The 27,484-nt window shown below is 44.1% G+C and overlaps 1 protein-coding gene across 10 annotated transcripts in view; it reads left to right on the top strand.

Annotated features, from left to right (window-relative positions):
• Nucleotides 1-27,484, top strand: part of NEDD4L (NEDD4 like E3 ubiquitin protein ligase) — a 357,512-nt gene that overhangs the window by 269,923 nt on the left and 60,105 nt on the right. For 5 of the 10 annotated variants that reach the window (XM_074383355.1, XM_003926040.4, XM_074383356.1 and 2 more), the window contains 8 exons: nt 6,872-6,922; nt 13,417-13,478; nt 13,614-13,716; nt 16,006-16,172; nt 19,989-20,121; nt 21,540-21,716; nt 24,605-24,679; nt 26,250-26,309. In XM_074383355.1, the coding sequence (XP_074239456.1) occupies nt 6,872-6,922; nt 13,417-13,478; nt 13,614-13,716; nt 16,006-16,172; nt 19,989-20,121; nt 21,540-21,716; nt 24,605-24,679; nt 26,250-26,309 (828 nt within the window). The remainder of the gene's footprint in view (nt 1-6,871; nt 6,923-13,416; nt 13,479-13,613; nt 13,717-16,005; nt 16,173-19,988; nt 20,122-21,539; nt 21,717-24,604; nt 24,680-26,249; nt 26,310-27,484) is intronic. The other 5 variants (XM_010336772.3, XM_074383354.1, XM_074383353.1 and 2 more) reach the window with 1 other exon arrangement.

Below are 27,484 nucleotides of genomic sequence, written 5' to 3'. Positions count from 1 at the left end.
GGCCTTTTGGTCAGCGTGCCTCAGCTGGATGTTCTTGTGGTAGCCACACCTGTCCCTGCTCAGTCCTCCTGCAAACTCCTGCCTCAGGACCTGCTTGAAGTTCTGTCCTGCACAGTCATCCCAGGCCTTCCTGTGACAGAGTCTGTCGCTTCCCCAGGGTGTCCCTGCAGCATTCTGCTCATGCCTCTGCTATGTGACAGAACCAGGTTGTCCTCTCCCGTCCAGAGCTGCAAAGCCCCCAGGCCCTGTGGCTGTTGATCACTTGAACTGTGAACAGTCCAGATGAGGCTGTGTGGAAAGAGATGCCTCCTGCCTGTGGCTGAGCCCTGCCTGAAGGAGCTGATGGAAAAGCTCCTGCACACAACCGTGCTGCTCACATGGGCATCGAGTTGTCAGAGTCCTGTCCCAGCGTTCACACCCCCAGTGTCCTGGGTCTTAAGTTCAGATTATCAAGTGCTCTGTTGCCAAAATGATCATTCCTGTGGCCCTCAGTTGACCCTGCACCTGGGATATGCGTGTATTTGGAGCAAGGCAGAGAACTGAGTGTTCTTGAACCACCTCCATCCCCCTCAAAGGGAGGCGGGGACATCAGGCACACCTCACTCCCTGATGTCATAGCCGAGTACCTGGAGCCACCAGGACCCCCTCTCAGCCCGCAAAGGAGTGTCTTCTCACAGCCCCGATCATAGTGGTCTAGTTGTGCTTTGGGGTTAAAGCGAGGCTGCTATTGCAAGGCTGCTGTACTCTCTGCAAGCACAGTTGTCTTTGCTTGTGCTCGCTCACTCACGCTCTCCCTCTCTCTACCTCCGACTTCAGTTTTATTTTTTAAACCTCAGTAATGGGTGTTCCTCAAAATAGATGGTCTTCCTGGTTGTAGGCACAGCCTGCAGGGTTGAGTTCGGCTGCCTTCCAGCATGGTTTTCCTGGGACCTGTAAAAGTCCTGCAAATTTGCTCTGACACTTTGTTGACATGGAGCTCTTATTTGTTATAAATAAGAACCAGTGTCTCTAGGACAAGCCTTATTCTGTGTAACTGAATGGCAGATTTTTGTCCCTTCTTAAAAACTAAATGGCAGAGGAGCTGGCCGTATAAAAGCCCTGTGTGTGTTTACCAAAAAGTACTTGAATTTTGTTTGGGTTTTGTGTTCTGGTGCATAGAAATTGAATTTTGGCAGGAGTATGTGCATTCAGAAAATAATGTCATCACACTTTTTTCTTTATTTGAATGCCACGTGACTATTATTTGATTAAGGTAATTTCAGTGACGTATTTTGAAGCAATTCCCCTTGAAAGGCAGAGGCTCCGCCCAGGTGCAGAAACCTTCCACAGGTTATGCAATGCCCAGTGTGGGTGGAACCGAACTCTTCCCCTCTTCCTGAACCGCAGCCCTGCTCTGATCGCTTGATAGAAGCTGATGTGCCTGACAAGTGGAAGGAGGAAAAGGAACATTCTTCCTTCCTTCTCTGTAATGGCAAAGCTGGCGTCATGCTATACTGAGGGCCTCTGTCAGCGCTGGGGCCAGCCTGCAGAAGCCTATGCTTGGAATGGAGCAGCTGACGGGAAATAGGATGGTTGGGGGAGGTGGTCATCAGTGTGTAGTAAGATTCTAATCACATCCTTTGAGTACAGTCCTACCTACCCTAAAGATCAAGAGTCCTGTGTTTTTGGGTTTTTGTTTGTTTGTTTTTGGTTTTGTTTTTATGGATGTGTTCTTTGAGAAATTGAGTCTTGAGTATTTTGTGAGGACATCTAAGCCGGGTGTCCACTAGTCTGCTGGGAAAGCCCAGGTGGTTTTTCTGGCTTACTGTTAGAGGCAGCTGTGATGTTTACCTCCATATGTAACACACAAAGATCATATGCTGGCTTTGCTTACATTCTTATTGTCTGACTTATGTTCCAAATTCTCTACAATTCTCTTCCATTTGTCTTAAGAAATTCGAAACCTATTTTTTTGTTTTTTGAAATCACTACTTAATGATTTTAAGGATGAAACCCCAGGTAATTGGTAATAGTGGATGGTTTTCATTTTCTGTAGTTGAATGGCTTTCTAATTCTTTTGGTAGTGGCACACAAAAGGAAATTAACCTTAGGTCACAACTTAGTACACGCATTTATGTATGTATGTAACTGAGACGAGCTCCTTAAAATAGTACATACCTGTTTTATGTGAGGCACTGATACTTTCTGTTCTATATTATGCTCAACTTAAAATAATTGTAACTCACAGCTTAAAAACTATTACCTTGATACATAGCGCCAGGATTACACATGGGTCATTTTACCAAGAATCACCAGTTCTTTTGCTCTGTTGCCCCAGCTGGAGTGCGGTGGCACTATTCTAGCCTTGCAGTCTCATCCCCTTGCGCCCCTAGGTGGGGGTCTTTAGGACTCCAGCGTGACCTGTGGGCGGCACTTCCTTCCTTTAATGCTTTTCTTTCTGCCCAGTCAGGTGCTTTGCCTTTGAGCTTCCTTGTGAATTTCGCTGTACACCCAGCCCTGTTACCACCATCTCTGTCTTGAATAGGATGGAGTGGTTACTGGTGTGCAGTAAGATTCTAATCACATCCTTCAAGTACGGTTCTGCCCTAAAGATCAAGAGTCCTATTGTTTTTGTTTTTGTTTTTGTTTTTGTTTTTTATGGATGTGTTCTTTGAGAAATTGAGTCTTGAGTATTTTGTGAGGACATCTAAGCCAGGCATCCACATCAGTGCTGACAGCTCTGACCTAGCACGCACGTGCATCTGGGGAGAGGCCCACAGGCTATAACCACTTTCACTGGAGCAATGGTAATAGTCCCCAGCTTCACGTTACGGTAGCATCTACCCTTGGTAGCAGCATACCCCTCTGCATGAACAGGGCACCCACTTGTCCCCTTCTTCCTACTTAATAGTGATTTTTAAAGGGGAGGAAGGCAGTCCTGAATATAGTTCATCAGTATTTACTGTGCCAGTGCTAAAAGCGACAGTGTTTAGTGTATGTATTTGTTTAACTTTTCCAGTAATGGAGTATGAATTTTTGTTTCACCTGATAGGACACGTTTCAGGGACTCCATTCTACATTGTCGTTTCACTGGGAAAATATTTGATGGCTCATTAGAAGGGAGCATGTATTATTTTGTTGCTAAAAGGCACATATTCAGCCTTGAGAATTATGTGGTAGGTGGTAATGGCATGAAAATTGACAGCATTTTACCACTTAAAAGTAACCATGAGAAATACCAGTATTCACCTCATGAGTTGAAGTTAATTTGGTTTTGTAGGCTGTTAGGCATTTTACCACTTAAAAGTAACCACAAGAAATACCAGTACTCACTGTAGGAGATGAAGTTAATTTGGTTCTGTAACTTGATGCTTGATGGAAATAACTTTGTATTGGAAATCATTAAAAATTGATTTGATTAATGCTTTTGTAATGTTGGTATGAGATGTTGCACGGTGGTGGTGATGACCTAATGGTGCTGTGATGGCCCCTCCAGGGCCCACAGGCAGGATCCTGCACACTGGCACACCTCCCGATTCCTCTTACCATCAAACAGGTGTTCCTTCAACGTGCCTGCTCTTCCCCTCCACATAAAGCACCAGGTTTGTTTTGAGATGGAGTCTTGCTGTCTTGCCCAGGCTGGAGTGCAAGTTATGCAATCTCAGCTCACTGCAAGCTCTGCCTCCCGGTTTAAGCGGTTCTCCTCTCTCAGCCTCCCAAGTAGCTGGAACTACAGGTGCAAGCCACCATGCCTGGCTAATTTTTGTATTTTTAGTAGAGACAGGGTTTCGCCGTATTGGACAGAGTGGTCTCAAACTCCTGACTTCAAGTGATCCACCTGCCTCAGCCTTCCAAAGTGGCTGGGATTACAAGCATAAGCCATTGTGCCTAGCCATTTTTGTCTTTAATCGGTGTAGTTTCCTTAACCTAAATATTTTACATTGCCCGAACTGTCTGTAATTTTTGGCGACAATGGGATGTTTTGAAACCTAGATCTCTCAACCAAGTACGTCTTCCATTGACTGGTGAAACAGTAATTTAAGCCAATTCATTTTGACCATGACTTTTCTGTACTTGATCCCAATTTTATTTCAAAAATAATTTCTGTCTCTCTTCATGTAAACTAATAAGAGCCTTCTGTTTTTGTTAATGGTGAAATTGCCTCATCTTTTACTGTTGTAGAATTTTTTTTAACATAATGAGAAAATGTGGTAAGGTATAAGTGAAGTTTCCTGGCTTTGCAGTACCTCAGGGAATTCGGTAAACTGTGTTCCATTTAAGGAAAGGAACAGTTGGAGTAGGAGGTAGTATAAAGATAACGGAGCAAGCAAGCATTTTGCCAGAACCCTCTGAAGTCCCATCCGACTGTGCCCTCATCAGAATCCCTCCCTTATCCTCTACACCATTTAAAGCCAGCAACCAGTGGGAAGCCCAGAGCTGGCACCGCCTTGCTTTCCTGCCAGTTGCCGACATGCGGCACGCAGTGTCAGTTAAAGGCACAGGCTGATGGGCACCTCGGCCACACACCTCTCAGGTTTCCCATCTATGAAATGGGCACAATCATTGTACCTCTGACGGTTGCTTTGAGGACTAGTCACAGCCTTGGCACGGAGCCCAACGAGAACGAGCACTGTGTAAAGACCGGCTGCCAGCCATTAGTACTGGGTGCCTGTCTTTTGGTGTCTGGGCAAAGTTTTAACCTGTTTTATCAGTTTAGAATGCAAACATCTCCCTGGCAAAACAACATGGGGATGTAGATATTTCATGAAGTTTTGTTGAAATGCACTTAGGTTAATGATTCCTGGGTAGCCTTTCAGAGCTATCAGGTTATGAAACAACTTTGAGTAAGATTGTCTTATCCTTCTGATGATTGTCTTTTGCTTCCCATGTTAGCAGCCATAGCAGGAGGAGGAGGGGGAGAGGGGGGCAAGTGGCCATACTGCTCTGCTCACATTAAGCAATTTATCATCAATATTTAGTGCATTTCCTTATATTACAGTTAACTGATATTTATATTAGCTCTAAAATTATAGCAAAATCAGGCCAAGCATGGTGACTCATGCCTGTAAACCTAGCACTTTGGGAGGCGAAGGCAGATGGATCATTGGAGGGAGGAGTTCAAGACCAGCCTGGCTGATGGTGAAACTCCATCTCTGCTAAAAATAAAAAAATTAGCTCGACGTGGTGGCTCATGCGTGTCGTCCCAATTATTCAGGAGGCTGACGCAGGAGAATCATTTGAACCTGAGAGGCTGAGGTTACAGTGAGCCCAGATCGTACCACTGCACTCCAGCCTGGGCAAGAGAGCAAGACTCTGCCTCCAAAAATAAATAAATAAATAAATAAAAATAGTGAAATCAGCCAAATAGAGAGCTGACAGGCACACTGTCTAACTCCTTGTGTAACTGTCATTGGTGTGAGTCACTGGGGCAGCATGATTAGGTCTAAGAGCAGGATAGCAGGACTGTCATTCTCAAGGCCTTCTGCTGATTGCTGCTCTTGGAAGGACATACAGAATCCATGGGCATCTCCCCTTAACGCCTTATACTAGATGAGGTCTCTCCACATTGAGTTGTAGCAGATACAGCTAAGAAAGTAAAAAATGAAAAGCTCATCAAAAGGATTGGGGCTAGTCTCATTCTTCAGGCATACCCAAACCGTGGTAACTTTGATTCTTGTTTATTATTATTATCCTTTATGCATTGTTTAGAGGAGACAGATGGCTTTCCAGTTCATGAAATTTTTTCAATTATCTAAAAGGAATTCCTAAGCCTGGAGCAAGTCATTTCAATAAATCTCATTCATATTTACCTGCTGCTTCCTTTTAAATGGAAGAAGAGAATGCTTTTCGAGTACACTTGGAAAGTAGCATCTGTGAATTAGAAACTTTCTCTGTAAACTAGCAGAGTAGAAATAAGAGGCCAGGCTTCAGCATGAGGCAGTCTGGATTCCTTCTTGGGTGGCTCAAGCTGGCTATGGGACTCGTCTGATCACATCTAAAGAACTGCCTCGCTTTTATGCTTTTTGAATGTGGTAGAACCAGCTGCATATTTTTACATGCAAGCGGCAAATAGTCATTGTGTTCCAGTTTTCTTCTGGGGTCATTGAAACATCAGAGGTCATGCCACAGGCACCAAAACTGAGGGATATAGTGTGACCATGGTCTGTCGGACACCCTGAAGTCCAGGCCAGTGACCCCAGAGCTGAATCATGACTTCCCAGAACCTGAGAGGGGACTAGTGTGTGTCTCCAAATGATCTTCATCTGGACCTCTTTAAGTCGGGAGAGATACATGCAGTATGGTAGATGGGAACCATGAGAGGCATGATGTGTCCAAAAATTAGCAGGACCTGACCCATGAATGTAGAGTCTCAAGCAACTGACTAGGTTAAAAAGCAATATACTTACTGGATTTAAAAAGTGCGTGTATTTTTTTTTGTGAGATGCAGTTTGTAAGATGTAACCATAACTAGGCCATATACTTTTTCCCTTGACTCTCAGCATTCAAGAAGCTCTTTAGTTTTTAGCATTGGATCAATGAACACTTGTTAAAATGTTCCCAGCATTTCTTTGCCACCTTCTCTTTCAACTGGGCCCAGCTGTGCCCTCAAACCCTCTGTGGCCCAGCCTGTCTATTCCCTGACTCATCATGTTCTCCCTGCTTCTACAGAGGCTTCCTTAGCATTCTGCTGTAGTAGTAGACACCAAACAGAATCTCGGCCAGGTCCGTCCAGGCACACGGGCTCCTAGTCTCCTGGGGCGCGGTGACTTGTCCTCCGCATTCCAGCGCCAGGGCCTGGGCCTTTGTCTCTATTCGTGGTAAAACATTTTTAGGAAATGCTGACGCTCACTGAAGAGATGGAAATGCTAACTCTTTGTTCTCTTCCTAACAGACACGAGACGATTTCCTGGGCCAGGTCGACGTGCCCCTTAGTCACCTTCCGGTAAGGACAGTCTCATGTTTGATGCTGCGTGCTGCGGGGTGGGGGTTTCTAATTGTTTGTAGTCGGCTATTTTCAGAGTGGTATTCCTTCACCACAGTGGAGCAGACTGAATTGAAGCATGTGTGCTGTGGCGCTAGTCCTTTCTGGAAAGTGGTCCTTTCAAGGGGATGGAGGAGAGGCTGGCTGTCAGAGTCAAGGGCGCCTGAGCTGTGTGCGTGCATTCCCCTCCACCAGTCCCCTCTCTTTCCCGCACTTCAGCTGCTCTGCTTTGTGTTATCACATCCTACAAAGCAGACGCCTCCTTCCGTCAGGTCTCCCCTCTCGTCACTCAGTGTCTCTGCTTCCTGATGCATCCTGCAGGTCCCATCAGATGTTTGCCCTCTTTGTCTGGAATTGCACACGCTGTTTCTCTCGGATACGTCTACACAGGCTGTAATAGCATTTCCCAGATTTTGGTGTCTGGCTTTCTCTGTCAGCACGGAGACAAAAGAAGAGCCTGTTCATTCTGAGTGAACTTGTCAGCTGGGAACACCCACCCTAGCTGGAACACTGTACTGAGTTAGCATGGGCGGTACTGCCGTTTCTCTCTGCTCAAAGTAGCAGAGAAGTCGAGGCTGTTGACTAGTAACAGGCATTGGGGCTGTCACCTGAAACAGGAGGCAGTGCAGAGAGACGAGAGGGGGGTGGCGGGGTGGGGGTGCGTAAGACCCGGAAGTCTTTAGGAAGGCAGAGCAGCATCTCCAATTCCAGCCTCAGTCTCCAGCTTGTCTCAGACTTCCTCCTGGCCTTCTTCCCTGGGCAGCACAGGGTGAGAGAAGTAGCAGCTGAGAGGGGAAAGGCGAATGTTTCTGCCTTACAAGGCCATTGTGATATTTTTTTGAATGCTTTGTGTGAGCAAGTGGCATATAGTCTATATAAACGAAAGCGACTTAACCCCCTAGCATAAGCTTCCTGCTGTTTGGAAATTGTGGCTGTTGCCATATGTTAAATACCAAGAAAGACTGTATCTTTCCAAGGAAGCTTTGAAGCTGTGTTTGAAGGAAGGTGATAGCAAGTAATTTACTGATACTCAGGGGAGCTGTTAAGGAGGAAAGCTTGCAAGGTTCCAAAGGATTGGAAGTGAAAGTGATATTCTTAAAATATTTTGTTTGTTTCTTTATAAAAATCTGAAGCTCCAGGGTGACATGGGCGGGCCTGCGTGGGGATTCTTCGTGAGACCTATTCCATGAGCCATCAGAAACCTGACTCTTCTTTTCAGGTCACAATGGGCGGATGCGATTGTTTCACCTTTTGTGAGGAAAGACCTCACATGCTTCTCTACCAGGAGGTCTTCTGTTTATGTTCTTCAGGCTGAGGCTGTGACAGTGTTATGGACAGTGTTGGATGATGGGCCAGCTATTTCATGGACATCTCCAGCCATCCTTTCCTTAATGTAAAAACCACATCTCGGCCAAGGGAAATTATTTCCGGAGAGGCAAATATTCTAATACTCTGTAAGAGGCAAAAGTGACATGTTTAAAAAGCTTGCTCCAACAAGCCTTTGTTTGAGTGACCGAGTGGCGCTTGGTCTTGAGAGGTTGAGCAGGGCTCCCGGAGAACGGAAGGTTCCTCTTCTGAGACCAAGTCAGGCAAAGGAAGAGTTTAGCTTTGGATTGCGAGTGGAGGCAGGGTCAGTGAGTTCAAAGAAGGAAGTGGTGCAGAGGCACAGAGCAGGAATAGAAGCTGGGCGATTACAGAGGTGGAGCCGTGAATGCCCGGAGAGGACTGGGCGCTCCTAGTTACACATGTGCCCAAAGGGAAGCTTGCGGTGGAGTGCTGTCACCTCCATACTTAAAACTGGCTAGCTATTTGCAGCCAACTACAGTCAGGGAGACAGACCACAGAGAAAAGAAAACAAAAGGAGAGGTGTGAAGATACGTCCTTTATTCAAGTAGCATGTTCTGAATGCACATGGCTTTTGAATTCAGGATTGCAGGTGCTCTCGTGTGTATGTTTGGTCATGTGTATAGGATGTCTGTGGGGAAGTTACAGTGGCATTCTGTTTTGTGTGATAGCACACAAGTGTGAGTGTTTAAAGAGGGCGATAGCTTGTGAATATATTTTGTGGAGTGAATTGTGGATGCTGTGTTCTTGGTTGGTACATGACCATTGTCAAGGTGGATTATTTACGGTCTGTAGATTCAAAATTTGTCAAAACCAATTTTAGATAAAAAGGCAGACCAGGCATAGTGGCTCATGCCTGTAATCCCAGCACTTTGGGAGGCCAAGGCAGGAGGATCATTTGAGTCCAGGAGTTCCAGACCAGCCTGGGCAACATAGCAAGACCCGGCCTGTGTGGAAAAACTCAAAGATTAACCCAGCATGGTGACACATGCCTGTTGTCCCAACTATTTGGAAAGCCGAGGTGGGAGGATCGCTTGAGCATGGGAGGTCATTGCTGTGGCTGTACCACTGCGCTGCAGCCTGGGAGACAGAGCAAGCACTCCTTGTGCTTTTACGTTGAGAGACCAAGAGCAAACTTAGCTGTAACTGGACTGTCGTTGTTGACTTTTTTCAACAACCATTTTCACGTTTGTCTGTTAAATTTAGTGGATCGTTGGCTAGAAGTTCGTATATTTGATAATTCATATCTATTAATTATTTAGAGATAAAGAGAACTTCAAGATCTATATTAACAGAGAGCTTTCTGGCAGCTGTCTGTCTGTTGGACCTGCCTCTTGACTTGTCAGCTCTGCCTGCCCTTCCCCTAGAGCCCCCAGCAGCCCCACCTTTGCCCAGCCACAAAATTTCTTCATCCCTGGGAAAGGCAGTGGGGCAGAGAGAGCCATTTTAAAACATTAAATTTTTCTAAATCCCAGTCATGTGCCACTTAACTATGGCTCACTCTAGAATTTTAATTTTCCTAGACGAGGCATTTTCAGAGTGGTGGTATTGTTTGATGCCCTGCCTGTACTTGAAGGTAACTCAGCTGATCAACATCCTTTTACCTCTCTTGAGTGTATGGCTGGTAGCAGGGTGATGGTTCCCTCTCACGAGTGCGGAATTCAAACTCATGGAGTCTGGAGGCACTTCAGAGACACTGATTCACTCCCAGTATTTTCCAGAAGAAAAAGCCTGGCCCAGAGAGGGAGGGGATTTGCCCAACAATAAGCAGGTCATTGGCGGTGCCGGATCTGACCCTGGGTGTCCAGCATCATTGTGAGCCTGTGGTGCGGTCAAGGGTGTGGGCATGGGGTGGGTTCGCCCAAGGCTTAGGTGCTTGCGGTGGTTGCATCGAGGTTTCAAGTCTAGGGACACAGCAGGGCCCTCGCCTTCCATTTGCTTGCAGATTCCTTTATATCACTCCATTCTACAGTGACTGCACTTAGGCTGAAAGCATCTACTCCAGGCCTCCCCAAACTCCGACCTGCGGGCCGCATGCGGCCCCCTGAGGCCCCTAATCCGGCCCCGCCACCGCACTTCAGGAAGGGGCACCTCTTTCATTGGTGGTCAGTGAGAGGAGCACAGTATGTGGCGGCCCTCCAACGTCTGAGGGACAGTGAACTGGCCCCCTGTGTAAAAAGTTTGGGGACGCCTGGTCTATTCTCTTTAAAGTGAAAGTACTGTGTATCCAGATTTTCTTTTGAATGCTTGTACTCTGGAACAGGGGGGCAGCATTGTGGCTTTTGTGGCCAATAGCACTGTTGACAGCAGTCTGTGGAAGAAGGCTGTCCACCAGGAGCACCTTCAGCGCCATCCTGGGAGTCTCCGCTAGGTTCTGCTCCAGGGAACAGGATCAGATTGGAACCTGGATGAAGGCCAAGAAGAATCTTGTAGTTATCTATAAGATTATCTTGTAATTCAGGCTAGAGAATTTCCATGAAGGTGAACTTGCATTTTTAATGCCTGCCTGTTACTGCCTGGTGTTGAGTTAGCAGTACTGGCAAGTGACATGAACATGTAGAATTGTCCAATGAACATGGCCAGTGTTTGCTGAGTGTGCCAGGTGCCCTTGAGAACTTTGTAGAAACCGACTCAGTTGATTGGTTTGATCCTCACAACAGCCCTGTAAGATATGGTTACTGTCCCATTTTATAGATGAGGACACTGAGACCCACAGAGGTAAGGAACTTACCCTTAGCCACTCGGCTCTGTAAGTAACCAAGCCAGGGTGCAAACCTGGGAAATCTGCCTCTTGGCCTGTGTGGTATCAATCATTTAAGCTGCATAGGGTATGGACAGACTCATGTTCAGAGTCCCTCTAAGCTCCATGGTTCCCAGGACTTGCCCCTCTTCACTCTCTTGCTTGCTCTCTGCTGCTCCTAGACTGCTCGTGCCCACTGGTGATCCCTTAGGCTTTGTCATGCTGTTTGATTTCCTGTGTTTAAACTTCCCTTCTCCCAATTCTCCACCTCTCAAAGCCTTCCCATCACCCCGTATTTAACTACACATCCAAAACCATTTTAATTTCCCAGTCAGAATCAGTCTCTGCCCCTCTACCCCAAGCCTCACAGAATGTGTCCTCTCTGGGTCAGTGAGTTTGTTCTGCCTTAGCTTCTAGTGGATTGTTGACACAATAGCTCTTCCCTTGTCATTGTAACCACAAGGACTGGCATATCGTGTTGTACCTGCATGGTGTTCACATAATATTGCTCTCAAATTATTTGTTGGTTGGCAGGGCATGGTGGCTTATGCCTGTGATCCTAGCACTTTGGGAGGCCAAGGCAAGAGGATCTCTTGAGTTCTGGAGTTTGAGAGCAGCCTGGGCAACATAAGAAGACCCCCATGTCTATGAAAAATAAAAATGTTAGCCAGGCATAGTGGCACACACCTGTGGTCCCAGCTACTTGGGAGGCTGAGGTAGGAGGATCACCTGAGGCTGCAGTGAGCTGATTGGGCCCCTGCACACCAGCCTGGACAGAAGAAGACCCTGTCTCTAAATAAAGAAATAAATGTTGGTTAAATAAATGTAATGTGGAAAACCAATGATAATTTTCTTAATAAATCTTCCACTGTAAATGATACATGTTTATAAGCCTTTTGGTAGAAAATATTTTCAAAATGTATGTTTGTTACTGCCTCATAAGAACAGTCTAGAAAATATGATTTACTTCATTCAATGATAGTGAATTTTGAGAGCCTCAGTAATTTAATACAGATCAGACAAATTGAGTGCTTACATGAGTACGTACTTGGTGCCAGGCACTGTTCCTGGCACCAACGATACAATGGTGAGCAAATTCATGTCTCTTCCCATGAGCTTACATTCTGGAAGTGATGGGTGATAAACTAATACGTCAACAAATGAACAGGTACTTGCAGACAGTGATATGAGGAAGATAACAGCAGGATGATAAGTTGAGGGGTTGATAAGGACGGCTGATGGTGGGAACTCTGAGGATGTGAGCTGGGATCTCACCCTTGGATGGCAAAGTAGAGACAGCCATGCACCATCTGGAGTCAGAGCTGTCCAGCAGAGGGACCTGGCCATGCATGGGCTCTACTGCAGGACGTATAATTTGCATCCATGGCAGATGAGGCCAGGATGGTTGGGAGTACAAGGAAGAAAGAGAGAGACTGGATCACAATGAGGCAAAAGGTAATTGAAAGCCAGATTATAGCTGACCTTCTAGGTCATAGGAAGGAATTTTCAGTTTATTATGAGAGGAGTAGGAAACCATTGAGAGTTTACGGCAGAGAATGACGTAAACAGATATTTCAAATAGAAGCGCAGACATACATACACATGTGTGCACACATGCACAAGCCTGAAAATAAATCATCGAATTGTGGTTTATCTCTCTTGCTACAAAAGTATTTGAAATTATGTTTCATCGAAGGGTCTAGATATCTGAGATTTCACTGCATATAGAGCATCTAAAAATTAATGAAATAATCACACTTATTTTGCCAGTTTCCCACTTTGGTAGGCCAACCAACTTCGCACAATAAAATAAACACTGATTTCTTTAAAAATGAACAGAAGTTTCAGGAACAAAGCTTCAACAGAAGGCTGATTGGTGCTGCTTCCGGGGGTGATCTCTGTGTAGGAGATTGTCTTTCAATTCTCTTAGGCTGATGATGTGAGATTTTAATGTGAAAAATAAAGTTGACCTCAAAGATTGAATCTTGCATGTTCTGTGTTCTCCACTCATATGTGTCTTGAGTCACAGGCATAGAGCAAGGCACCGGTGGCCGCTGGTTCTCCGAAGTTAATCAGCTCTGTGAGACCATGGCCACACCCTGCAGTTACAAATTATACTTGGCAATGACAGCTATAATTTTGTCATTTGTCTGTGGCTGGGGTTGGTTCCTAAAACCTGGTGTGGATAGTGACATCTAGTGGATCTCTGCTAGATCCATTCCGTCGACTGTCAGGTACCAAGTGAAGAACCACATTCAGCGGTGCCGCATGCTAAGATTCAAAACGTACTCTCTGTAATCCAGCTGAGTGTATCTAAAACATGAAATTACCAGGAATTTTAAAACTTAATGTATTCTTTTTTCCCCCACAGACAGAAGATCCAACCATGGAGCGACCCTATACGTTTAAGGACTTTCTTCTCAGACCAAGAAGGTGAGGCTTGTTGGTATGTGTGGGTGGGATGCCTGCCCGGTGTGCTGTGGTGGTTGGCTTTTGCTGAAAACGGTTTTAAGTGTAACCTTTCAAGTCATACCTCTTCTAACCAAGTTTCTTCCGTTATGTGTGCAGCCATAAATCTCGAGTTAAGGGATTTTTGCGATTGAAAATGGCCTATATGCCAAAAAATGGAGGTCAAGATGAAGAAAACAGCGACCAGAGGGACGACACGGAGGTATGTGGAGGGCGTCGGCCTCGCTCTCTGCCCTGAGATCAGACTCATTTTTACCTTCAGACTTTATTTTATTATTATTATTATTTTTTTTTTTCTTCTGAGACGGAGTTTCGCTCTTGTTACCCAGGCTGGAGTGCAATGGCGCGATCTCGGCTCACCGCAACCTCCGCCTCCTGGGCTCAGGCAATTCTCCTGCCTCAGCCTCCTGAGTAGCTGGGATTACAGGCACGCGCCACCATGCCCAGCTAATTTTTTGTATTTTTAGTAGAGACGGGGTTTCACCATGTTGACCAGGATGGTCTCGATCTCTCGACCTCGTGATCCACCCGCCTCGGCCTCCCAAAGTGCTGGGATTACAGGCGTGAGCCACCGCGCCCGGCCCTTACTTTCAGACTTTATAATTGAAGGAAATAAAAGTTTAGAAATCTTAAATATGAAAAAACACACGTATGTCCGCATGTTGGTCATTGATATTCTACTGGTGCATTTATTTTGTTTTGGTTAAAGATGAACTTCTTTTTTTGTTGTTGTTGTTGAGACAGAGTTTCGCTCTTGTTACCCAGGCTGGAGTGCAATGGTGTGATCTTGGCTCACCACAACCTCCGCCTCCTGGGTTCAAGCAATTCTCCTGCCTCAGCCTCCTGAGTAGCTGGGATTACAGGCACGCGCCACCATGCCCAGCTAATTTTTGTATTTTTAGTAAAGACGGGGTTTCACCTTGTTGACCAGGATGGTCTCGATGTCTTGACCTCGTGATCCACCTGCCTCGGCCTCCCAAGGTGCTGGGATTATAGGCGTGAGCCACCGCGCCCGGCAAAGATGAACTTCTTATGTTACAACACCAGTCCTTGAAGGGATTGCTCTTTAGACAGTGCTACTCCCGTTCCCTACTGTTAGCTGCACAGCTCCGTGAACGTGTCACACATCGAATTCTGTTCTTGCTATGGACTTGCAACTCCTTGTAAATTCCTTTTAGCCATTAAAGTTGCTTCAAAGTGGGTGAAGGAATTTAGAAAATCACTTTTTCCCAAGTTCCTTACTCATTTGGCCACAGGTAACGGCCTGCAGTAGAAAAACTCTCCTCCAGAAATCCCATTCTGGAACAAGCTGGCCAGAGGAACGTCCCTTTTCTGCGGCCGGACAGAGCCGCCCATATTTGCCTTGTCACCGACTGATGCTGTGCGCCCTGTCGTACCTTTTCAGCACACACCTTAGACGCTGCTCTTTTGTTAGACAAATTCTCCTATTCTCAAAGTGACCATTAAACGAAGCCTCTCTAGGGCTTATGCTCACATCTGTTTGCAGCTGTTGCATATATGTGATATGTGAATAACGTGTTGTGGAGAAGTTAACCGAACCCCCTCTGCCTGAGAGGTCCTATTTTCAGGCATTATTTCCTTTACGAGCCTTCACCTCTTCATATACACGAAGAGGAGTAATGTGAGGGGTAGACGTTTATGGATGTTAACGATTCATAAGCTCATCAACAGATTTTCATCTCAAATCCAAGGAATGTCGTACACTCTTTTGCCTTCCAACTGCAGTAACCAGTGAATTACTTAATTTTCCAGTGATTTTAGCAGAGGATGTTAGGAAGGGAATACTTAATGCCCAAAATATGTGCTGTAAAAATGGAACTTAAATTTTGGTACCGTGAAACCTGTTGATGTGGACACAGCCAGTGTAGAGGGCCCGAGGAAAGCAGCGGCTTCCAGACTCCTGGCTCCTGCCGTCTGGGATGCAGAGAAGAGGCTTCTGTCTCAAAGCCCCGCCTCCCTGGGGAGCAGCAGGGCTCCAGGGCTCTGGTCCCCTGTGCCGTGATTTCCGTTAGAACACAGGTGCAGCGCAGCTCATCTTCCCTGCCCCCTTTACCCCATGGAGGTGTTGAAAAGCTGACAGCTGTAATGTGACCTGCACCATTGACAGGGCTTTGTACAGCCTTGGAGGCCCTCAAGTCAAAATAACAAACGTGAGATAGGGAAAGAGTATGTTGTGCCTTGAGTCGTGTCATCGGCTATGCATATCCAAATCAATGTTGCCCTGTAATGCAGTCATCTTAGAGGGCAGCACAATTCATTGGCCATTACACAAAAGATTTTTGAGACCTTTCTACAATCAGTTTTTTTGGGGAAGGGACCCTTGTTTGGGAATTTACTCAAATGTGGCCACGAAGCCATGGCAAGAGCCAGAGAGCCCCAGAGCAAGGAGAAGGGCACACAGGGGATGCTGCGATGACCTCTTACAGCTGAAGAACCAACCTCATAACCAACCTTTAACTTTATTCCGCAGCATGGATGGGAAGTTGTTGACTCAAATGACTCGGCTTCTCAGCACCAAGAGGAACTTCCTCCTCCTCCTCTGCCCCCCGGGTGGGAAGAAAAAGTGGACAATTTAGGCCGAACTTACTATGTCAACCACAACAACCGGACCACTCAGTGGCACCGACCAAGCCTGATGTGAGTACCTTGCGATGGTCAGGAATACATGGGCATGCACTGCACAGCTAGGGACAAACAAGGCGGCCCTCTGGGACAAGGCTGGGAAATAAATCATATGCCAGTAGGAGCAGATGGTGGTGTGGTATGAGATTCTTCTCCGTTTACATGAAGCACGCGAGAGCAGTCAGAACTTGTATATTGTAAGTGATTGCCTCCGAATCACATGCTGCTGTTTTCGATATGAGCTGGTTTATTTTCTGTCTTTTTTTTTATGTCGATTCCTGAAACGCAAAGGAGAGGTTGTTTTTCTTAGGCTTACCTTACATTCGTTGATTATATTGTTCTTTTCTTCTTCTCCTTTCTCTCCCAACTGACCCAGAATAGAACGACAACAAGCAAATTGGCTTTGCAGTTTTCTGTTTTCTTTAAGTTTTTGGATTTTTACTCTCTTCAATGAGTTTATTTGGAAACCTTCTCCAAAAAAAATTTTTTAAGGAAATTTTACCCCCTTAATATAATAAAACACACATGGGAGAGTTGCAAAATCAGAATTAGTAATTACTGTGTATTGTAATCCCTCACCAACCTCAGGGATGCAGTAAACCATTCCTGTTTTGTTCCCTCAGCAATTTGTGGTTTAGTTGATAGCAAATAAACTCCGGTTAAAACTCATGGACTTTAAAAATGGTTTTGTAGCAGCTTGTTTTTAAATCAGTTTATACAGCAAGACCTAAATCTGCTGATATACATTAAAGGGCAAAAACAAAGCCTTAAGGAAAAGGAATTTTATCCTTGAAATTATGAGCTGCCTAGCAGCCAAGACAAGGAGGAAATTATCGGTAAACTATGTAACTTTCAGTACATAATAAAAGCAAGTCTATTGGGTAGTATAATTTTCTTACCTACTCGAACTCTGAAAGAAATTGGCTAATGATACATTTTAGACAAGTGGCATAATGTATCATGTTCTTAAAAACCTTTTATCTTTAGAAATTGCAAAGATACTCTATATATGACTGTGGGTGGGAGGGTGGCCAAGTTTTCTGGTCTAGATTTTGTTTAATTTAGAGAGAAAGCTTGCCGAATCTGAAACAATGCATGGCCTGTCTTTCCTGAGCCCCCAAGTGGGTTCTTGTGAATATCAGCTGTTCTTGATCAGCTTTGGACTACCCAGCATGGGCATTAGCTCAGGACAGCAAAAATATCAGAGCAGCTGGATAATGCTGAACTGTCTTTTGTTAAAATTATTTTTCCCTTGTAAATAGTTTGGTTGATTCATATATATACATATACATATATATACATTATATATATATATATATATAATTGGTTACTATTTCCTTTTGATTAATTACCATAGCTATTAGAATTGTTGCCAGCCATTGTAGCTAAAATGTAAAAATGAATTTGGACCCACCTTGGACTTGGTTACATTTAGTGATCTGAAGAATTTTACTAGCAATATAGTAAGCAAAGCACCATTATCTGCCTTAGTTGAACAGCATGAGAAAGGAGTACCTGGAAAGGTAGCTTCTTATGTGCCCTCTGCAGAAAAGTAGCCAGGAACAACTCACACAGGAAAAAATCCTGACAGCTAATACATATGTGGAAAAACGTTCAAATTCATGAATAAGGGTCGTGCAGATTGGAGGCTCTATTCTGGGGACAAATGGAGATAACTGCTACTTTCTCTGCCTCCCAGAGTTGTGAAATTAATGAGGGAATTTTGAGAAAACACTTCATACATTTTTCAATATGTACTATTTTTTGATAGTTCCAGAGGTATATACACATAACCCCGTACTCATCAAGAGATACACATTAAACATGAACAACTTTTTAATGTGTTGTTTAGACTTTAATAAAGTAGCTTAAAAGAGAAACCATCTTGGGTGGCAGTGTCTCGGAAACTAAAGCAAAAGGTATAACTTGCTGGCTCTTCACTCATCTAGAGCAACAAGGGAACAATGCAGTTCTTTTTCTGTTGTTTGTTGAAGACAGAGTCTCACTCTGTTGCCCAGGCTGGGGTGTAGTTGTCGCCATCTCGGCTCACTACAACCTCCCCAGTGATTCTCCAGCCTCAGCCTCCTGAGTAGCTGGAGTTACAGGCACCTACCACCATGACCAGCTAATTTTTGTATTTTTGTAGAGACAGGGTTTTACCGTGTTGGTCAAGCTGTCCTCAAGCTCCTGACCTTAGGTGATCCGCCTGCCTGAGCCTCCCAAAGTACTGGGATTACAGGTGTGAGCCACTGCACCCGGCCGAAAAATGCAGTTCTTAATCCAGGTTCAGGTTCACATGTAGTTTTGGGGAGAAGTCAGAGGCATAGCTGCCCCATCAGAGAAGCAGCAATACCAAAGGGAGGGGCTCAGCCAGGAAGGACACAGCAGAACTTGGTGGAACCTGAGGAGTGCCTCCTTCCAATGGGCATGACTTCCAGAAGGCAAGAGGAAAGTTAGTTAAGGAAAGTTTCCACCACAGCCTCTGCTAGCAGGTTCTTTATTGGGATATGGCATAAGTTCATTTCGAAATGTGTTAGAAAACATTAAAATTTGTGTTTTAGAAGGAGTCTATAATGGTGTTCTTGATAAGTACTGTATTTCAGTTAATCTGAAATAAAGATTTCAACTTTTGAGATATTAACTTGTGCAGTAATTTTCGTTAACATGATACGCTGTCTTATTGAAGGATCTGTGAGAGTTTTCCCTGAAAACTTTTTGGAATTTAAACTTGTACAGTAAAAGCTTCTGACTAGTATTTCCCCCAAAGAATGATTGCCTTTAATTTACTGCAAAAAAAAAAAAAAAAAAAAAAGGTGGTTTGTTTTCGTTTTTGTTTTGAGATGGAGTCTCACTCTTCTGCCCTGGCTGGAGTGCAGTGGTGCAATGTCATCTCACTGCAACCTCCGCCTCGCGGGTTCAGTGATTCTCCTGCCTCAGCCTCCTGAGTAGCTGGGATTACAGACACATGCCACCGCACCTGGCTAATTTTCGTATTTTTAGTAGAGACCGGGTTTCGCCGTGTTGGCCAGGCACGTCCTGAACTCCTGACCTCAAGTGATTCACCCGCCCTGGCCTCCCAAAGTGTTGGGATTATAGGCATGAGTCAGCATGCCCAGCCCAAAAAAGTTTTCAAAATTGAATCAAAACTTTGGGATCCTGAATCAAGAGCATCACATGACAAAAAATACGGTGTGATGTTGTGCTGGTCTTCAGACCCCAGCTGACTTGAGAGTTACTAGGACTTTTAAAGTAGGGTAAAGAGGAGAAATGCAGGGTCACAATTCTGTGATTCTGTCAAAATGAGCTAGAAAGCAGCTGAAAAGAATTCACGTTGGATCAGATGTACTTCCCTCTAGATGGCAGCTTTGAATTTGTACCTTTTGTAGTCTTTGGTCAAATTGCTGGTGACCAAAAGTAGCTGCCTTGTCGTTACCGGACTTCTAGAAGGATTGGGACTGCCCAGCTGCTTTGTGAACTCGCCTTGTCACCTCTCCTTCCAGAGGCCTGACTTGTCACTGTGGCAAATGCGTGGAGGACTTTGATTTCTGTTTTTTATTTAACACTAAGGTATATTTTGAAATATATGCCTGAAAGATACTCAAAATGGTGTAATGCATTTTAAAACTGCATTTACTTGATTGCAGTGAACCTTAACCTGTACTTCAGCTGTGATAACGGTGGGAGAATTCTCACATTGGATGACCAGCTAGTCAGTGTTTGATGCTGACACTTGAGTGGGCAGCTGGCCCTCTGTGACACTGGACTGTCGCGAAGGGCCCCATCTCAAGCACGCCTTCTCTTCTTCTCCTTCCCCCTTTCCTGCATGCTCAGGGACGTGTCCTCTGAGTCGGACAATAACATCAGACAGATCAACCAGGAGGCGGCGCACCGGCGCTTCCGCTCCCGCAGGCACATCAGCGAGGACTTGGAGCCCGAGCCCTCGGAGGGCGGGGATGTCCCTGAGGTACGTACGATGTCCCCGGAATGCTGCAGAGCCCTGCAGCTCCTTCTTTCCATGTCCTCCAGACTGATTTTATATCATCATTTCTTCTCTCAGTAAATGTTGTTGAGAATGTAAAGATTATGGTGACACAGTGAATTAATTACCATCTGGATATTAATTAATTTGAAAGTGCTGTAAAAGCCGTATTTGACAAGTACATGTGGCTCTATTATTGATAGAAATGGGAATGACATTATTGTTGTTGTTGTTTTTCCAAGACAGAGTCTTGCTGTGTCTCCTAGGCTGGCATGCAGTGGTATGATCTTGGCTCACTGCAACCTCTGCCTCTCAGATTCAAGCAATTCTCCTACCTCAGCCCCCGAGTAGCTGGGACTGTAGGCGCACGCCACCACACCCAGCTGATTTTGGCCAGGCTGGTCTTGAACTCCTGACTTCATGATCCACCTGCCTCAGCCCCCCCAAAGCGCTGGGATTACAGGCATGAGCCAGTGTGCCCAGCCAGCGTTATCTTTCAGTATGAAAATCTTAAGATATTTTCACTTTGTAATTTATTTTTCACCAGGGTCTAATCATGTTTCATTAAATGACAACTTAGTTATCATAGTTGAGCTGTTGAATGAGCCCTATAACTTGTTTGGATATCACATGCACCTTTTTACTGAGTCGCTTTGACACCTTGAAAGAAATGTATTAACATGAAAATATAAATTTGGGTGAATAGAAATGTTTGCAATTTTCGCTTTAAGTAGTTATGATATATTACTTAAAACATTATGAATTAAACAACACATTAGCCATAATCTTCCATGATGTCTTATCAGCTCCATTTACATACTGAAAATACATTCTTTTTAGACGTTGTGTTAGGAAGATTATTCACAATGCGGTGATTAAACTTGCAAAAGCAAAAGTAATGATTCCATAATAAATTCACTCTAAGTTACTTTACACCGTGGTTTAATTACAACGCATAGCTTCTACGCTGCTCTCACAGTGAATTGTCAGCCATTAAAAGAAAGTCCATGTCAAGAGAAAAGTGTGTGTGTGTGTGTGTGTGTGTGTGTGTGTTTGGCCCATGCATAAAGTAACAAGTGCTGTAAATCAGTCACTATTCAGAGAGGTGGTGTTATAAAGTGGTTACGAGCACAGCCTGTGTCTGGAAACAGGCCTCTTTAGTTCACATCATGGCCCTACCACTTGCTAGCTGTTGCCTTGGGCAGGTTATTCTCTGTGCCTCAGTTTCCTCATCTGTTAATTGGGGGTATAGTCTTATCTTCCTCACGATTATTGTGAAGGTTTTAAGAGGCGCTTAGTAGGTATTATAGTTATCACTGTGGCTATCCGTTACATGCTTTTGTTGGGGAGCTGGATGGATCCCCATTTCCTAGCATTTACCTCAGTGTCTCCTTCTCTGAAAGCCTTGGGAGACCATTTCAGAGGAAGTGAATATCGCTGGAGACTCTCTCAGTCTGGCTCTGCCCCCACCACCGGCCTCCCCGGGATCTCGGACCAGCCCTCAGGAGCTGTCAGAGGAACTGAGCAGAAGGCTTCAGATCACTCCAGACTCCAATGGGGAACAGTTCAGCTCTTTGATTGTAAGTATCGGTCTTGTTCGAAAGAAAAGCTGAGTAATATTTCATTGTTTTTTGTTGCTTTAGGAGAATCTTTTACGTAAATAGTGACCAGGGGTCTTCCAGCTCCCAATGAACTCACATTTTCCAAAGTTCCTCCTTCCCTAGGAGAAGCAGGAGTATACTAAAATTAGCCTAAGCAGGTGAGAATCTTTCTTGATTTGGAAAGCAGCTTTGCTCACCCCATACCACTAACACTTTCTTGGTTTATAAAGAACTCAAAGAAATAAAACTCCATGATGTCTGTAAATATTAGCTTCAACCTTGTAGAATCCTTTCCCAGCCAAAAGGCTCATGACAACAGTACCTTAACACAAAGCTAGGATGTCACAGTACCAATTAAAAGCCATCAGACCTAATCAGTTCTCTTAAGTCATATTCTGCAGGCTTTATAATTCTCATTTCACTGATAAGGGCATGAGGCTTAAATGGCCCATCCAAGACAAGGTTTGAATGGGAGATGGAAGACATCTAAGTCCCAGAGTATGAACCCTTGAGAAAGGTTGTGAAATTGTGACACTGTCTTCAAGGTAGCATTTTTAACTTGGGCTCTCAACCATCAGAAACGTACTTTCTAGAAGCTTCAGATGGGCCCAGTGCCTGAGCCCAGTGGAATCAGTCACAAAGACTTCCATGTTTGACAATTCAGAACGGTGCAGAAATAACCCGTAGAAAATCGCTGCTTGTGCCTAGAATTAAGAGCAAATGAAGTCTCAGTGTTTCTCAAGAAACTGAACCAAAAGATGTATGCTAATAAATGATGGTAGTCACTCCGCTGAAAATGGCATCCTAGAAAAAACAGTCTTTACGATGACCATAACGAACATAAATGATAGCACTGCATACAATGTAAAAGCAAGTAAGTGCTTGCAAAATGACTGCTCTATGGTTATGGTGTTTTTATTTTAAAGGACACTGTAGGCCTCTGTTACATGAGTTGCATTTATTATTTAGCTGATGTGATTTCACATTAAAATTCCGTGACCTTTTCAAAAAGAGATGTGTCACTGAGATGAAGATGTAGTACTAAATGGGCAGGATAAAAGAGATCGCGTGTATATGGTTTATTTGAATTGGTAAAACTATTGTTACAGAAACAACATAAGCAATGAAGCCCTATATTTAAAACCTATGAAACCAAGGAATTACCACAGAAACCATGGCAATAACACACCTTTAGTCAGCCAAGTGAAAAACATCGTAATTTTCTTCAGCATTAATAATAAGTTAGCCATTCTAGTTCTTTGAATGGGAAGCTCCTGCGTTTAATAATTCTAGATGCGTGAAATATCCTTAAGACCCAAGTACAACATTGTATTATTTTCACATCATGTTAAACTGCTAAATAAGAGTTAAATAGGAGACTCTCCTTCAGTTTTGCTTATCAGGATTACTCTGTATTCAAGATCAAGAACATGAACTTTGACTGGGCATGGTAGCTCACGCCTATAATCCCAGCACTTTGAGAGGCTGAGGCAGGCAGATCACCTGAGGTCAGGAATTCAAGACCAGCCTGGCCAACATGGTGAAACCCCGTTTTTACTAAAAATACAAAACTTAGCCAGGTGTGGTGGGGTGCACCTGTAGTCCCAGCTACTCAGGAAGCTGAGGCACGAGAACTGCTTGAACCCGGGAAGCAGAGGTTGCAGTGAGCCGAAATCGCACCATTGCACTCCAGCCTGGGTGACAAAGGGAGACTTTTATGAAAGACTCATTCCTTCACAGTGACCAATGTGGGAAGACATGAATTGTCCCCCATCCCTACCACAGAGTCATCTTATACCATTTACTTATCGCAGAATATTAAAAATGAGTAAATACTAGAAACTGATACCATGAATAAACTTGCTGATAAGGAGACTCTGGCTTCTGTGTGTGACCTGCTGCTAATCCTCATTCATGTCAGTTAGGCTTCATTTAACCACATAGACTAAGTGTGAGGAACATTAGACACTACGCACTAGATTTTTTTTTTTAGCTTGATCTCACTATTTTTAATCATTCCTATCTTTACTCCATGAACTCCACTTAGAAGCTAAAATTGGCAGGGCACGGAGGTTCGTTCACACCTGTAATCCCAGCACTTTGGAAGGCCAAGGTGGATGAATCACCTGAGGCCAGTAGTTCAAGACCAGCTTGACCAATATGGTGAAACTCTGTCTCTACTAAAAATACAAAAAATTAGCCAGATGTGGTGGTGGGCGCCTATAGTCCCGGCTACTCAGGAGGCTGAGACAGGAGAATCACTTGAACTCGGGAGGCAGATGTTGCAGTGAGCCAAGATCATGCCACTGCACTCCAGCCTGGGCAACAGAACAAGACTCTGTCTAAAAGAAAAAAAAAGCTAAAATTATAAATACCTTATCTTTCAGAAGTAGGGCAAGATGATGTCTGAGCATCCTCAGAATATAGGATGCAACTGACTCTTTGTAATAATCAGTAAATGTTGAGCAGCCACATAACACTATTTCTTCCTCATTTCACATCACATTAAAATGTACCCAGAGGGAGCATCTTAAAGCAGACTAAAAGACTGCTAGCTTCTTTCTGTTTGTAAAGCAGCATTAGAGTGTTGCAGAGTCCTGTTGAGTCTCCTTTCCAAAAGGTTTTGTCTCCTCTTACTTTCGCCATTTATTCTAAGGACCAGAGTTCCAGTCTGCGTAACTGAAAATTAAAGTGGAAGATGACTTTTTAAAGGGTGACTGTCCTTGCCCTGGAAAGGTGTTTCATTTAATTACCTTCTAATATCAAACAGCGGTGAATAAGATTGAGTGATACGTTTATTAAACCAATGGAAGTAGCTTTTAAGAATATATTTCTTGATGCTTCCTGTCTTTTTTCTCTTCTTCCAGCAGAGAGAACCCTCCTCGAGGTTGAGGTCATGCAGTGTCACCGACGCGGTGGCGGAACAGGCCCATCTACCACCGGTAACCCATGCTAATTTCCACTCATCACTTGGTGCTTTTGGCTTTCATTTAGAATCATCTGGGCTGCTGCAAAAAGAGTTTTTCCTGTGTACATTGTATTTACCATGTAAATGAGATGTCTTTAAATTTCCTGGCAAATTGCCCTACAAAAGTAGATTTCCAATACAGAGAATTGTTATTGCCACCCAACTCTAAAATGCTGGAACCTTCACTGCTTTAGTTTGTCACACAAATCGATACCCATTTTGATTTGCTCACTTATATTTCTTGGTGCGTTAGTAATTCCTTTTACTTTATTGAGTTACTATAGTTACACTCCAGTGATCTGTACTTTGAAAACACATTAACCAGGAAGAACTCTTCTGGGTGACCGTCCACATGTTCCTTTGCCTTCCTAATGATCTGAACTCTGAACTCTGCAAAGCCCCTGTACCTTCTCTTTAAAGGCAGCTATACTCACCAAGAATTTGCTATAATTCGTTCCAACTCGTTCATCATTTTAATAGCTATCAGCAAATGTAGAAATGCAGGGGATTTCATAACATCTGATGTATGTAAAAGTAAATACTCAAGTTGGAAGGCAGAGTAGAAGTGCCTTAAGAGATGTTTGATGTACACTTTAAAAATAAGAAATTTTACATAGATTTGTTTCTTCTTTTGGAGGTGACAATATGTGGTTTTAATGTGTTCAATGTGATGTTTCACCTTGACAGTTTTTGTCTGTTGTTACAAAACCTGGATCATTTTTAAGACTAATAATGTATTATGTATGAATTTGAGGGCGGGGGGGAAGTCCATTTAAGGTTTTTGAAATCACAGTGTCTTCCCTCTCATGTATGTTTTTTCTTGATTTCAAAGGATATTTTGGCCTAGGTTTTATTTTTTTTATGTCTGTGAAAAAATTAATGAGTATACTCGTCAAGAAAGCAGTCAAAATAATAGATAGATTCAGTTGTGACTTATCACTGGAGAGACTTAATCATGAGCTTGATAAGAGCTGCTTTTCTGGGATGGTTCCAGTGCAGGGCCCCAAAAATGAAGCAATCAACTGTGATGGACTGGTGGGGTCCTTCTCAACCTCATGATTCTGTGATTTTCCTTGAACGAATGGCACTTTCTCTCCCTTTCAAAATCAATGTCAATTTTATTTCCCCAAGAGCTCACTTTCCTGAAAACTGGTGATTCCTCTCTTTCTTTTGTACCCTGTGATGCTGTCAACTCACTGATCACCGGTGGCCTCTTAAATTTTGAGTGTTGGCGGATTTCAGAATCTGCCAATGATTTGACAGTGGAGGACAAAACCAGAACAGCTCTTTATTTTTTTCCTCCCTCGTTTGAGGTTGTTGTTTACCCAGATCAAGGATGAGCCACCTCAGGTGGCATGGGGGTCATGCTTCCTTTGTGCTACTGGTCATCAGCGACTGCTCGGCTTTGTCTGAACAGGGCGGGTTTCAGGGGTTCTGAGCTCATGTCACCTGCCTTACAGCACTGCCACAGCAGTGGCTCCTGATTCAGCAAGCAGTGGGTCATCCCCTAAGTGCATTTCACTGACGTAAATTATCATTCACAGCCCAGTGCCCCAGCTAGGAGAGCACGTTCATCAACTGTCACGGGTGGTGAGGAACCAACGGTAATGATCCCCTTTGCTAGACATCCATGGCAGGAGGCTGTGGGCAGTCTTACTATTCGTGTACTGGTGACTGTACTCTTTTTAAACATAAGATTGGTTCCTTTGTGCCACAGAGCTGCACACATTTCTTATTTTAAGCTGCTTATTCCTGGGATTGTTTAAAGGTTCTGGGTAAAATAGAATTACTTTTAGTCCCACATAATTTTATTAGGAATACTAACAGGCTTTGGTTAAGTACATTTAACTTAACCATTTAGAAGCTATTTTTGGCTTTAGTATCCGTACTCCTGTTAAGTTTTTCCTTTTCATCAGGATACTTGGTTAAAATAATTTGGTTGGAAGATAATAGAGAAGCCACAGGAATTGCATGAGATTGTACGTGTGATCCCTGGGAGTGCCCAGGGCCATTCTCTTTTCTGTATCTCCCCTACCACTTTTTTTCTTTGAGATGGAGTTTTTGTCTTGTTGCCTAGGCTAGAGTGCAGTGACATGATCTTGGCTCACTGCAACCTCTGCCTCCCAGGTTCAAGCGATTCTCCTGCCTCAGCCTACCGAGTAGCTGGGATTACAGGCACCCGTCACCATGCCTAGCCAATTTTTTGCATTTTTAGTAGAGACGGGGTTTCACTGTGTTGGCCAGGCTGGTCTCAAACTCCTGACCTCAGGCAATCCACCCACCTTGGCCTCCCAAAGTGCTGGGATTACAGGCAAGAGCCACCGAGCCTGGTCCCTACCACATTTTTAAAAGGTTAGACTTTTCTTGTCTCCAGAATACACCAGTGACCCTTTCTCTGCCACCAGGGGCTCTCCTCACAGGAATGAACAAGTTTCTGTAATTTCAGGGTCAGGGAGGGTCACAATTAAGACATATAAGTGATCTGGAAAAATTGATGTTTCTCTAAGCCAGCCATTCTTACTCATTATTTTGAATAATTTATGGTATTCATGTTTGTGGGTGACTTAGATTTGACCATGTATTTTAATAGCCTGTTTTCCACTTGATCCCTAAAGTTAGGCTAGCTTACAATTTATGCTTCGAACTGCAGTAGCTATTTTAAAAAATTTCCTTATTGTTCCACCTGTGGTGTATTTTGCTGTAACTGCTCATTACTTGTGGGTAACTTTACTTATACCGTTGCTGATTTTCTAAAATATGTTGATGACTTCCATTTAAT

The sequence above is a fragment of the Saimiri boliviensis genome, chromosome 13, assembly GCF_048565385.1.
Source record: "Saimiri boliviensis isolate mSaiBol1 chromosome 13, mSaiBol1.pri, whole genome shotgun sequence".
NCBI classification, from domain to species: Eukaryota; Metazoa; Chordata; class Mammalia; order Primates; family Cebidae; genus Saimiri; species Saimiri boliviensis.
Note: the sequence above shows the minus strand (reverse complement) of the source record. Positions and strands in the feature narration are given on the sequence as shown.